This window comes from Protomyctophum parallelum, assembly GCF_964188405.1.
Source record: "Protomyctophum parallelum genome assembly, chromosome: 3".
Taxonomy (NCBI): Eukaryota; Metazoa; Chordata; class Actinopteri; order Myctophiformes; family Myctophidae; genus Protomyctophum; species Protomyctophum parallelum.
The window spans coordinates 14,756,380-14,770,441 of NC_139698.1; the positions used below are offsets into that span (position 1 = coordinate 14,756,380).

Below are 14,062 nucleotides of genomic sequence, written 5' to 3' on the forward strand. Positions count from 1 at the left end.
TTCATTGTAGTCTGAAGAGTTAAAGATCTATAATCAATCAATTTGGTAACCAACTCTCTGTCATTTAGCTGGGGACCACCACCTGGAACCCCCTCAAGGACCATTGGTGGTCCCCGGAAAACCACTGCATTACAATGATTACAATGGAGTGAATGGACTAGAGTAAAGTAGGCCTACTCCTGTATCTCTGTCCGATTACAACATTTTTCTTTCTCAAGAGACAGCCACTTGTGAAATGTAGGATTGGAATACAAATTATACAATCATGACACAGGTAGGTTAGCAAAATAATAGAAGAACTGACTGTATCAGACTGGGCCAAAACGTATTACCACACACCTTTAAGTTGTGTAAAGTAACTTATGACAGGCATTGACAGCAGTTACCTGACAGCCAACTAACTAGCCGATCACAGTGCGACCTGCCGTCTCGTCTCTACGGGCTCTAGGATCCAGAGTCAGAACATAGCCAGACAGACTCCGCCGGTCGGGTCGGACTCGGCATCGTGTTCGTCTGTCCAATGAGGAGAGAAGAGGCCGGAGAGGGGCGTTCTGTTCAAGTTAACGGCAATAGCTACTGTTGTGTTGTGTCCTCATTGCTCACTGGTAAACAACATCGTGAAACGAATGACACGCGATTGTGAATTTAAAAAATCAATAAGGTAAGCGAATAAAACACTGTTCACACAATGCAGACAGTCCATTGTAGCCTACTATTAAATGCAACGCTATCACGACACGCACAGTAGGCCTACTTTTAGCAGAATAATATGACAACATTAAAGCGTGGAAATGTTCGTGCACATTGTACGACATATATGTGTGCGGAATATTGTGGTTAGGCAGCGAAATCTAGACTGAATGACGATTTCCTTTCGGGAGGTACATTGTGTACTTATTGGAGAAATGTCTGAGCATGGCGGCCACACAGCCGCTCGCTCAGTGTATAGATTAACCTCGCATCACCAGGCTTTCTGCAGGTCTGTGGAAATCCGGGTTTCCATTTACTTCTCAGTACTCTGATCCGGTCTACCTGCCGCCTACTGTCTGACTCTGTATCTGGTTATCCGCTGTAGACCGGATCTGCAACCTACTAAGCGAAATGATCCTATCCTAGTATAGACTGAGCGAAAACGTAAACATTACGCTGACACAGGGTTTTAAAGAACTTCATATGACCACCGCGCTCTGACTATAGGTGCGTCACCCGTTCAAAACATATCAAAATAAAGGGTAGTGGGTCGCACACACCAAGACTGCAGTTCAAATATAGTTCATTTGAAAAAATGGACAAACGTTTCGGCTATCCAGCCTTCATCAGTGTCACTGATGTAGGCTGGATAGCCGAAACGTCTGAAAAAATGGGACAAACGTTTCGGATATCCAGCCAGCCTACATCAGTGACACTGATGAAGGTAGCCCTGGTCCAGGGCCCGGGGCTATGATGAAGGCTGGATAGCCGAAACGTTTGTCCATTTTTTCAAATATATTTGAACTGCAGTCTTGGTGTGTGCGACCCACTACCCTTAATTTTGAGGGTATTAAACCGTCCTAGTCCAATTTCACATTCACATTCTGAATTAATTATGTGACTTTCTGTCCAAATCAACATGTTGGACTGACTGTTTGTTCAGCAGAAAGCTCTCGGTATGGGCAAGTCACACTCCCTGTTGGCCAAGCAGAAAGCCTCAAGCAAGGAAAATCTGACAACGGCCGATGATGGAACAGATGCACAGAGTGAGGAAGATAAGCATAGAGATGTCTCTCAGTTCCCCTATGTGGAGTTCACCGGAAGGGACAGCGTAACATGTCCTACATGCCAAGGCACAGGCAGAATCCCAAGAGGTGAGACTTAATTGCTGCTAATAATTAGAAATGTGTACCTAATTACTTCAGCTGTGACTGCGTTTAGTACCACTATCATACTGCAAAATCCTGAGTGATTTCTCCTTGTAGCTACAACTAGGATCACTACTACTGTAAATGCAAAGTGCAGCAAAAAAAACTAAAAACATCCATTCTAAAATTCGGTTCAAAATATGATTTGCACATTGGACCACTATTTCCTTTGTCAATAGGCTATGTTGTTGTTCCAACAGGTCAAGAGAACCAGCTCGTTGCTCTTATTCCATACAGTGACCAGAGGCTTAGGCCCAGCAGAACGTAAGTCTCAGCATACTAGACTTAGCATGCTTTATTTTGTGCTGAAAATAGTTGTATAAGTGGAGTTGGCACTGTTTTTCCTAGAGGATGATGCTCTCTGATATTGAGTAAAAATTAGCCAATAGTACTTCCCTAAAATAAGCGGTTTGCGGCGTGTCACACTTCTGTTTTTCTTTATCCCCACAGAAAGCTGTATGTCTCTATATCAGTTGGCCTTTGCCTGCTGCTGTCTGGCTTGGCTGTTTTCTTCCTTTTCCCTCGTTCTATTGACGTCTCCTATGTGGGAGTTAAGTCGGCCTTTGTCTCCTACGACCAAACCAGACGGATTGTCTACCTTAACGTTACAGTAAGGCTGCATTGTCATCCCCCTGCTGTTTGTCGAACCAGGATTCTAGTGTCTAGACTCGAGTCTAACAGTCTTCCTTCTTTCCGATAGAGCACCCTGAACATCACCAATAACAACTACTATGCCATATCAGTGACCAACATCACTGCACAAGTCCAGTTCTCCAAGACGGTGATTGGCAAGGCCAAGAATAACAATATTACATTAATTGTACCTCTGGATAAACAGCAGGTGGGTCCTAACACTCTTCTTTGTACACATGTACTGTAGATGAGCTACACTAAAATAACTAAAACCACTATTTATAGTACATCGTTTCTTCCAAACCATTAACCAATACAAAATAGATGGTAAGAAACAGGTTGTCAGAATTTTCATGTGACCAACAAAATATTTAAAATCAGAAGTAATTGATGGTCTTATTGTCCTGGAGTCAAATACCAGTCAAACAACACCCTAATACCCTATTCAGGCACAGCTGAATCAATGCATCTGAAGATGATGACATTAATTGTGGGTGTGTTTTAACTGTACAGGGATTAGTTACCCATGCTGGCACAGTGCAACCTAAATGAAACATGCACAATGAATGTTTATAACTTTAGCTGTGTTTTTACAAATAAAAATGGTTGCTGTGGACTGTTGCCCTTTGAGTCAAGCACTTACAGGAGCATCAATGTTCAACCACTGACTGAGTCAACATAGTTCAAGATATAATTATAGAAAAACCCTACTGTTGACCTAGTTATGTATGCCTTGACATATCTATTTTACAGGTTGATTACATGGTTCCAACTACAATTGCTGATGAGATGAGCTATATGTTGTAAGTATCTCATTAAATAAGATGCATAAACACAGATCAATAGTGCAATAACACAATTAAACTTCCATTATGCCTTAATCCCTTCATTATAGTTAGAAATCTTAAACTACTTCTTCTTTCCTTGCAGTGACTACTGTACCCTGCCGTCCATTAAAGTGCACAACATTGTAGTCATGATGCAGTAAGTATGGCTTCATATGCTACGCCAGCAAAATAAACATTTGTCGCTTCCAGCCTGCATCCTTGTTAAAGTGTTCTTGATTAATGTATTCATTCGTTTAAATTAACACCCAAAAAAAAAATACATTTCGAACTATAAGGCCAACCTTCACTTGAAAAAATATATATAATATATATATATATATATATATATAAAAGTATATGAAAGCCATTTAAAATGTTTATAGAATACACAGGTGGTCCCAATAATTAATTACACCACTGCACTGCAAAAGACAAAGGTTGGTCAACTGTCAATTAACTACCGGTACCTGTAGATTATTAAAATAGCCAATCTATATACCCTGGTGAGCTGCAGACCAGCTATTTTCAATGAAGTTGAAAATTGAGTTAACGTGGAGATTAACAATCAATAAAAAAAACGCACCAGATCTAGACCTATTATATATTGTTAATAAGTGTTCTTGAATCATAGCCTACCATGTGTTATCATAGAAAATAAACGGCACTCAACTAGAAAAAAGTATTGGCGCTTTTCTGTTTTGCACCCACCAGCAGATGTAAAATAAACATGGGGCGGAGATAAAGCTCTCTTCCTTAGCTTGTACTTTGCCTCGTCTTTCCATTAGTTTTCTGTTCAATCTTTAGTTGGCAAATGAGTCATTTTACAAACGCAAATCGTGTGAATTGTCATTCACACCGTTCAGCTAGATTCAGTTTGCCCCACAACACGGCGAGGGGCGGAGATCAGAGAGAGGGGGCTCTCTATGACGAGACATTGCTGGAAACTATAGGGGCATCTGGGTGGCACAGAGGTAATTCACTTTGTGTGTGGGAGAAGACTAGGTGGGTGGGACTAGGGAGAGTGATCTATGTTGCTGGCTGCCTTAGCAACTCCTACAGGTTGGTCTGAGTGCCTGCTCAGCACTGAGCAGAACTGAGAGGGAGTGTGTTCCAAAAGGTTTGCAAAATATGTTTTGGAAATCTGTGGTGGGAACACTAAATGGGGGTACCTTCGGGGTTTGCCTACAAAAATATGTCATCATCCAGTACAGTATCACTCGAACTATTGTTATTGATGAGATGTTTATTGCTTTACAGGGTGACGGTGACGGCATCTTACTTCGGCCATGCAGAGCAAGTTTCACAGGAGATGTACCAGTATGTGGACTGTGGGGGAAACACAACGTCACTGCATGGTCATGTGAAGGTGTACTAATAAGGCTAGTGACAGCCTAATGCTGAAATGCTTTGAGTGAGATTTTTGTAGGGCCCTACTAAGCTGGATTCCACTGAAAAAAATAGGAAAGTAATGAAGTGCCAACCAGGGTAGAAAATGTATTTTCTTCCATGAAGTACAGCTGCTTGTGGATTACAGGATGTTTCAAGAACTTAACAGCCAAATTGTTGCTGTGCCTGTTTGTTCAGTTCCTTCCTTGCATTGCAGGAGTATTATTCCCATCCTGGCGTCAAATTGTATAGTAAAAGAATATAATTTAATAATTAGGATTCATTATTTTACTATTAACCAATTAAGTGACACTCCTTATTGATTAATAAGTTAGTGGTTCTCAACCTTTTTAGGCTGTGACCCCCCAAAACTTCACTGTCATCTGAGGACCACAATGGTGTTCAGATGTGATGCACTTTATCTTGGGAATTTAAATGTGATGATCAAAAAGGAAAGAATGTTAATTCAGTATTGTACCGGTACTGTATGGGATGTTGTACTTTATGCCACTGAGTGACCATAGACCACTTTTAAACCCTTCTAAGGGAAAATGTCATCCTAGATACATATGACAGAACCCCTTTGACCAAGTTAATAAAACCGAATCACTTTATTACCTTTTCCCAATCCTTCCTACACAAATACTTTCACTTTGTTTCCTAGAAAGACATTTCTTTCTGTCTGAAAATCTAGTTGTATGTATTTAATTTCTTATATTTTATTTGTTCAGAGTTCATCTATATTCAACCTATTTTGGGTTTCCATATCATACATATTTGGATGACAAAATAAAATGTGACTACTGTGAATGCTAGCATTACATGAGCACTTTTTTTAAAGGATTTTATTTTATATTATAAGTTTTCTGCCATGCATCTATGTAATAGAACCCAGCTCAGAAAGACGCATCAACATGTTTTGACATGCCCACTTGACTGGGGATGCATGATGTTGACATTTTGGCCGATATTGATTGAATAACCAATAAATGCTTATACAGTTACTGATTCCGGGTGCCGATGTAGAACTGCTGGCCTATTGATGCTCGTTCAAACAACTTATTTATACTTTTTCCAACTTCTTTTCTTTAATTTGTTCCACAGTTGGACTTTTGATAGCTTCCCCAGATAACATTGATTACATTTTCACATTCAAACAAACAAAATTAAATATTGGATTATTTTGTCTATACCAACCAAATGTACCGTTTTTAAGTAGTCTACCGTATATATCAACTGATGCAGATAGGTTGAACAATTAAGTGTACATCCCTAGTTGATGCCTCCAGTATGGGTGCATTTAATGACAGTCCTTTAAGTCTGTTGGAGCCTTTAGCCTTCACATGGTATGTGTGCTAAAAAGCGAGGTGACCCACATGAGCACCTTTTTGATGTTTAATAGATTTTCTGCTCTTATAATTTTATGTTGAGTATAAAAAATTCTTGTGTTGAAAACATGGGAGTGTGGTTGCTGTATGTAATTCCATATTACTAATAGTGTGTCTTGCATTGCCTCCCTAGCTTCCACAGTATCTTAGCAGTAGCACATGTTGGAACACAGATCTCTAATGTTGCAACATGTTCTGGAGATTTTGTTTTTGCGAACGCAGTGAGCCACTTACTATGACAGCAAGGGCTGAATGTCTGTGTATGTGTGTGTGTGTGTGTGTGTGTGTGTCTGTCCCGCTGTTACACCACCCGCCCACCACCAGAGGGCGCAGCTGTAGCACACACACACACACACAGGGCGCAGCTGTAGCACACACACACACACACACACACGAGCTGCGTTCGCTTCCCGCGTTTGCGCGTCTTACTTGTATTTTTGTGTAGGATGTGGTGTCATTGTTTTAACACTGTTTTAATTCAAAATAACCTTTACTGTATCATGTATAGATGGGTAGCCTTTTGTCTTGACTATCCCATACTATAATGCAGTGTGATAAGTAGTATCATTTTCTAATTGCATTACACATGTTCTAAACAGCAGTCTGTTCTCAAAGTGGGGCCTGGGGACCCCCAGGGGTTCTTGGGAAGGTTCCAGAGGGTCCTCAGCTAAAATCTGTTATTACAATCAGTTGAGCCAATTTAACGCTATTTTATACTTCGGCTACTCAAAAATAGTAGATATAAAAGAGAATGTAGATCTGCTATTTTGTAAGAATTTTGTACAAATTTGAAAGAGAAAAAAAAGTAACACAAATATTATCTTCTTGGGCTCCCTGGCACATTATATTTTCAAATGGGGTTATGGCCAATTACATTTTGCAGTTTGGGGGTTAACATGAAAAGGGTTGAGATGAGAATCAATGCTGTGCAGAACTGTATATTAAATGTGTGATGACCGTTTGTATAACAAAGGCTGAGGGCTCATGTCACTGCATTATAGATCCCTGCTGGATGGCCAAGAGTGCCTGTTCGAGGCGGGGTTGGCGAAAGGGCCTTTCTGTGTGGAGCTTGCATGTTCTCCCCTAGGGTAGGTACCTTCACAAAAAACATGCAGTAATCCTGGTCTCTAAACTGCCTCCCCCTGGCCAGCCGGGGCGCCTGATGGAGGGGAAAGGAACTGGTTGGAATAACGTGTTCCTTCCACGCGCTATGTCCAACCAGGGAACCCCCCCCCCCCTGTCGGGTGTAAAGGAGCGACTTGGACACTCATGCATGAAGGAAGCATGAGTTCAAGTCCGTTGCTCTCCCCAGGTTGGCGGAGGGTGTGTAGAGCCCAGGATCACATTAGATAATAATTGACACAGGGACAGGGGTGAAAAATGGGTTGCAAAATCGTGGGATGGAAATTATATATATAAAAAAAAAAAGTGTGCCTGTTCACCAGAAGATCTAGGGGGACATCATGTGAACGTGTGTGTTATGCGCTCCTGGTGAAACTCCTCACTGTAAGAAGTGGCTGCACTGGCTGGTTACTTCATATTTATTGGAGGGAGCAGGTGAAGGTTACTCATTCCAGTTTAACCCATTTTAGACCTGAGACCAGATTCTACAAATGTTTCTATATCAGTGGTTCTCAAACTATTTCATGTCAAGGACCCCAGAAATATCTGTATTTGGCTGCGGACTATTTTCAAGAGTTTTCAAAACAGTACCCTTCTGCTTGTATTTGTAACAGTGAAGACCATGAGAAGCCTGCTGCCTGACCTGCTTTTCTCAACCAAATCCATGACATTATTTTGTTCATGTAAATGTGAATACTGTACAATCATCCACTGTGGTGTAGTTTTAGTAGTTTACCTGCATGAAGCAAAAAAATAAAATCACAACTGATTTAGACAACTTTGTTTTGCTTATTTTGTTTAATTGCAGAGGACTGCACTACAGCTTGCAAACACTCGGTGGTGCTGAGTTGTCAAGAAATATAGCCACTAGCGTGGCTCAGTCACTTTGTACACAGCATGAAAGCATGAAGATTCTGGGTAAAGTATTTCAAAAGCCATGATCCATGCATTTACATCAAATGTAAAGAGAAACAAATCTATTATGAAATGGTAAATGGTGCATTTATATAGCGCCTCTATCCAAGGCACTTTACATAGATTGTGCAATGTGCATTACATTCACCCATTCACACACACATTCATACACTGATGGCGGCGGAAACCATGCAAGGCAGGGGTTCAGAGTCTTACTCTGGGGGAGCCTGGATTGGAACTGGGAACCTTGCGCTTGCATCCAGCCACTCTACCCCTGAGACACCGCCGTGGGGGTGTCTCAGGGTCTCCCCATATCTAGCTCTTTAGTAAACAAACTATATTTCCAGTTTGGGATAATGAAGCTGATTTGATCAAATCAGAAGAGATAACTTATAGTCTTATACAGGACATAAACAAGTGATATTGGAAAGCGATGAAGGGGGGAGGGGGGTGGAATGATAAAATTGGAACTGGAACACTATAAAATGTGCAGATCTTTTATGTTTACTAAAGAGCGGTAGGGATGGGGAGACGTGTCTCTGATAGCAAAAATAACAGAATATAGAGCTTTCATAACAAAAGAAAATTAAAACACTTTTTTACTCCAAAGATATCACTTAACACCCCCTTTAACATTGTGTATTATTCTTTGTCTCTATCTCTATCTATTTGGCATATATATGTATAAGTATAACTATCCCTTTCTTTGTCCTTTGTCTTTGTCCTTGACCTCATCAGTCGACCAGCGTGTCCCAAACTTTATAGCTCAAGACCCAAAAGACATATTTTATGGGACCCAAACTAACGGTGAAAGTAGCAGATGGGCTATTTTCACTTCTTAAAAGCTAGATTTGTGGAAAATCATTTGAAATAATAATATTAATAATAAATCACACTAGGTGTATAAGTCCATAGACTTGGCTGGCAAATTATTTATGTTATTTATTTTAGTGCTCTAAACAAACATTAAAGGTATATTCAGTGATTTCACTCAAAAAACCTTAGGTTTCGTTTTTGGCTGTGGGACCCAGCCTTTCGTCCAATCAGGATAGAGAGTCAAAAACGAAACCTAAGGTTTTTTGACCCCCAGGGGTTAACTGGGGACAGGGAGGAACTCCTTATATGGCCAGCACACTCTATAGTAGGGAGGAGTATCACAACAAAACAAAAAAATAAGTGATATTTGAATTAAGTGAAATCACTGAATATACCTTTAATAAGTCCATACACTTGGCTGCCACATGTTGTAATCTTCAAAAGCCATGCATTGGAACAAAAAGAAAGAAAAAAGTGGGATAGTTACTCGTGACTCACAAACATCGGTCGGCAACGCACAAATGGGTCCCGACCCACTGTTTGGTACACAGTCTGCTAGACAGAGCTGGATGCATGTCACTGTGCTACTCTGTTGACTTCCACACCAGATATCCAGTGAGTACCGGTGTGCTGCCTTTGGAATGGCAGTTTGGTACATGTTTAACTAGAAAAAGTGCCCTTCCGGGCACAGGTCTCCACCAGGTTATCCACAGATCCGTGCAGTTAGAGGTAAAAACACTTTTCGGCCAGTTATAGCGCCACCTTGAGGCTGAGTTGAAATTGTTCATGTGGCATTTCGTCCTCGGCCTAGTGGGAATGTGGGTGCACAATTTCACGGAAATCACGCGATGTGTTCATGATTTGCAGCATTTTGTTTGAAACTGAGCACTCCTGTGAACTTTGGAAGCCAATCTTAACCAATCAGGATGGAGTCTGATAAATCTGAAAGACCCGTTTCGTTGAATGGCTCTAGAGAGACTGTGTACCAATTTGCGTGATGTTTGGACAAAATCTGTAGGTGTACTGTGCAAAAACGTGTTTTGCACAAAGCGACCTCCTGGTGGCGCTATAACAGGCCGTTCTGGAAAGTTTGGGGCAGAGGTTCATGGTTGGCATCCAGGGAGTGTGTGTGCAAAATATGGCATTGAAAAACTTGTTTTGCACAAAGCGGCCTCCTGGTGGCGCTATAACAGGCCGTTCTGGAAAGTTTGGGGCAGAGGTTCATGGTTGGCATCCAGGGAGTGTGTGTGCAAAATATGGCATCGACCGGGTTAACGGTGGCCGAGATTAGCTGTTCACGGACACACACACGGACACACACGCGGAAGGACGGAGTGCAAAACATACTCTCCCCACATGCCTTCGGCCTGGTGGAGACAATAATTCTGTCATTTAATTAAGTTACATTAAAAGGTGAAGTGTATTGTAACAGGTTTTACTGCCCTCCAGTGGTGGAAGTAGAAAGTGAAACGAAACTCAGTAGGGCCAGCATTTCCCAGTAAAACGAAACTCAGTTGAGTCAGCATTTCCCCACAGAACAGTGAGCTGTGCACATGGTCTGCTGAGAATTCTTCTTATATGCCTTTGCCTTGGACATTATTTGTCTGTAAGTACATTTTAGTTGTAGTTAATCAATGGGATGTTTATATTTCATGATGAATGATGTTTGCAACTTTCCTATTAGCTTAACAACATTTAGCTTACTGCAGCAGTGGCTGCAGTGCTTTCTGTGTTTCAACTTTGTGTTCCTACTAGTTCAATGCAAATAGCCTACAAGGCTTACTATTACTCACACACATTTACCTGTGTGGTAATTCCTTTGTTGTTTATTTACAGTACATGTGTGCTAATTCATTTTTATGTTTATTTCTGTACTGTTTCAGTTTTACAAAATTACCTGTGGAGACTTCAGTAAATTCAAGAAAAGTCTTGTCTCTTTATTGGAGGATTTCAGAAAGTGTTAACTAGCTGTCTAGCTGCACATAGGCACGTGTTGCAAGGGCAGCATAACCGGTATGTTCACATCAGTTGGCCTTTGCCTGCTGCTGTCTGGCTTGGCTGTTTTCTTCCTTTTCCCGCGTTCTATTGACGTCTCCTATGGGGGAGTTAAGTCGGCCTTTGTCTCCTACGACCAAACCAGACGGATTGTCTACCTTAACATTACAGTAAGGCTGCATTGTCATCCCCCTGCTGTTTGTCGAACCAGGATTCTAGTGTCTAGACTCGAGTCTAACAGTCTTCCTTCTTTCCGATAGAGCACCCTGAACATCACCAATAACAACTACTATGCCATATCAGTAGTGACCAACATCACTGCACAAGTCCAGTTCTCCAAGACGGTGATTGGCAAGGCCAAGAATAACAATATTACATTAATTGAACCTCTGGATAAACAGCAGGTGGGTCCTAACACTCTTCTTTGTACACATGTACTGTAGATGAGCTACACTAAAATAACTAAAACCACTATTTATAGTACATTGTTTCTTCCAAACCATTAACCAATACAAAATAGATGGTAAGAAACAGGTTGTCCGAATTTTCATGTGACCAACAAAATATTTAAAGTCAGAAGTAATTGATGGTCTTATTGTCCTGGAGTCAAACATCACCCTAATACCCTATTCAGGCACAGCTGAATCAATGCATCTGAAGATGATGACATTAATTGTGGGTGTGTTTTAACTGTACAGGGATTAGTTACCCATGCTGGCACAGTGCAACCTAAATGAAACACGCACAATGAATGTTTATAACTTTAGCTGTGTTTTTACAAATAAAAATGGCTGCTGTGGACTGTTGCCCTCAAGCACTTACAGGAGCATCAATGTTCAACCACTAAGTCAACATAGTTCAAGATATAATTATAGAAAAACCCTACTGTTGACCTAGTCATGTATGCCTTGACATATCTATTTTACAGGTTGATTACATGGTTCCAACTACAATTGCTGATGAGATGAGCTCTATGCTGTAAGTATCTCATTAAATAAGATGCATAAACACAGATCAATAGTGCAATAACACAATTAAACTTCCATTATGCCTTAATCCCTTCATTATAGTTAGAAATCTTAAACTACCTCTTCTTTCCTTGCAGTGACTACTGTACCATGCCGTCCATTACACACAACATGGTAGTCATGATGCAGTAAGTATGGCTTCATATGCTACGCCAGCAAAATAAACATTTGTCGCTTCCAGCCTGCATCCTTGTTGTGGGGCAAGTAGGATGCATAACAGTCAAGCACTGGTCATTTAATTAAGCCACATACACAATTATATAATCTGAGGTTTCTATTTTAATTGGGTGTCTAGCTGGTAGTGAGCTTGCAGACCAGCTATTTTCAATTAACAGATTTAACAGTTTAAAAACCACCTGATCTAAATTGTATTGTATCTTGTTAAAGTGTTCTTGATTAATGTATTCATTAGCCAATCTACATACCCTGGTGAGCTGCAGACCAGCTATTTTCAATGAACAGAGTTAACGTGGAGATTAACAATCAATAAAAAAACGCACCAGATCTAGAGGTAGGCCTATTATATATTGTTAATAAGGGCGGCGGTGGCTCAGGGGTAGAGTGCCTGGATGGTAACCGTAAGGTTGCCAGTTCGAACCCGAGCTCCCCCAGAGTTACTGTCGAAGTGTCCTTGAGCAAGACACTGAACCCCTAATTGCTCCTGATGTGCTGGTTGGTGCCTTGCATGGTTTCCGCTGCCATCGGTGTATGAATGTGTGTGTGAATGGGTGAATGTAATGCACAATCTCTGTAAAGCGCCTTGGATAAAGGCGCTATATAAATGCACCATTTACCATTTAATAAGTGTTCTTGAATCATAGCCTACCATGTGTTATCATAGAAAATCAACAGCACTCAACTAGAAAAAAGTATTGACGCTTTTCTGTTTTGCACCCACCAGCAGATGTAAAATAAACATGGGGCGGAGATAAAGCTCTCTTCCTAATAGCTTGTACTTGTGCGTATGTTGAGCGCAAGCCTCGTCTTTCCATTAGTTTTCCGTTCAATCTTTAGTTGGCAAATGAGTAATTTTACAAACGCAAATCGTGTGAATTGTCATTCACACCGTTCAGCTAGATTCAGTTTGCCCCACAACACGGCGAGGGGCGGAGTCTAGATCAGAGAGAGGGGGCTCTCTATGACGAGACGTTGGACACTATAGGGGCATCTGGGTGGCACAGAGGTAATTCACTTTGTGTGTGGGAAGGAGACTAGGTGGGTGGGACTAGGGAGAGTGATCTATGTTCCTGGCTGCATTAGCAACTCCTACAGGTTGGTCTGAGTGCCTGCTCAGCACTGAGCAGAACTGAGAGGGAGTGTGTTACAAAAGGTTTGCAAAATATGTTTTGGAAATCTGCGGTGGGAACACTTCATGGGGGTACCTTCGGGGTTTGCCTACAAAAATATGTCATCATCCAGTACAGTATCACTCGAACTATTGTTATTGAGATGTTTATTGCTTTACAGGGTGACGGTGACGGCATCTTACTTCGGCCATGCAGAGCAAGTTTCACAGGAGATGTACCAGTATGTGGACTGTGGGGGAAACACAACGTCACTGCACTGCAGTGAGATTTTTGTAGGGCCTATTAAAGTAATGGAGTGCCAACCAGGGTAGAAAATGTATTTTCTTCCATGAAGTACAGCTGCTTGTGGATTACAGGATGTTTCAAGAATTTACCAGCCAAATTGTTGCTGTGCCTGTTTGTTCAGTTCCTTCCTTGCAATATTACTCAGCATTTTTAGTATTATTCCCATCCTGGCGTCAATGTATAGTAAAATAATATAAATTAATAATTAGGATTCATTATTTTACCATTAACCAATTAAGTGACACTGCTTATTGATTAAGTGAGTGGTTCTCAACCTTTTTAAGCTGTGACCCCCAAAACTTCACTGTCATCTGGGGACCACAATGGTTTTCATTTCAGAATGTTCAGATGTGATGCACTTTATCTTGGGAATTTAAATGTGATGATCAAAAAGAAAATAATGTTAATTCAGTATTGTACCGGTAATCGGAGCAAATACCGGGCAGTGTGTATGAGCCATAA

The 14,062-nt window shown here is 41.0% G+C and overlaps 2 protein-coding genes across 3 annotated transcripts; both read left to right on the forward strand.

The window, feature by feature from the left end:
- The first annotated feature begins 505 nt into the window (after positions 1-505).
- Positions 506-5,915, forward strand: LOC310855440 (transmembrane protein 106B-like). Of its 2 annotated transcripts, none has more exons than XM_083760454.1 (8): positions 506-661; positions 1,637-1,844; positions 2,099-2,162; positions 2,349-2,508; positions 2,599-2,739; positions 3,285-3,334; positions 3,462-3,515; positions 4,616-5,915. In XM_083760454.1, exons 2-8 carry the CDS (start codon positions 1,649-1,651, stop codon positions 4,731-4,733), a joined length of 783 nt encoding a protein of 260 aa, XP_083616580.1. In that variant the 5' UTR covers positions 506-661; positions 1,637-1,648; the 3' UTR covers positions 4,734-5,915. The 2 variants fall into 2 exon arrangements, with proteins under 2 accessions (XP_083616580.1, XP_083616581.1); XM_083760455.1 differs by having other exon boundaries at positions 517-661; positions 1,634-1,844.
- Positions 5,916-10,374: 4,459 nt separating this feature from the next.
- Positions 10,375-13,626, forward strand: LOC310856548 (transmembrane protein 106B-like; the record flags this gene model as incomplete). The annotated part of the gene is made up of 6 exons (XM_083762019.1): positions 10,375-10,591; positions 11,014-11,150; positions 11,241-11,384; positions 11,909-11,958; positions 12,086-12,136; positions 13,476-13,626. Exons 1-6 carry the CDS (start codon positions 10,564-10,566, stop codon positions 13,624-13,626), a joined length of 561 nt encoding a protein of 186 aa, XP_083618145.1. The 5' UTR covers positions 10,375-10,563.
- Positions 13,627-14,062: the final 436 nt, after the last annotated feature.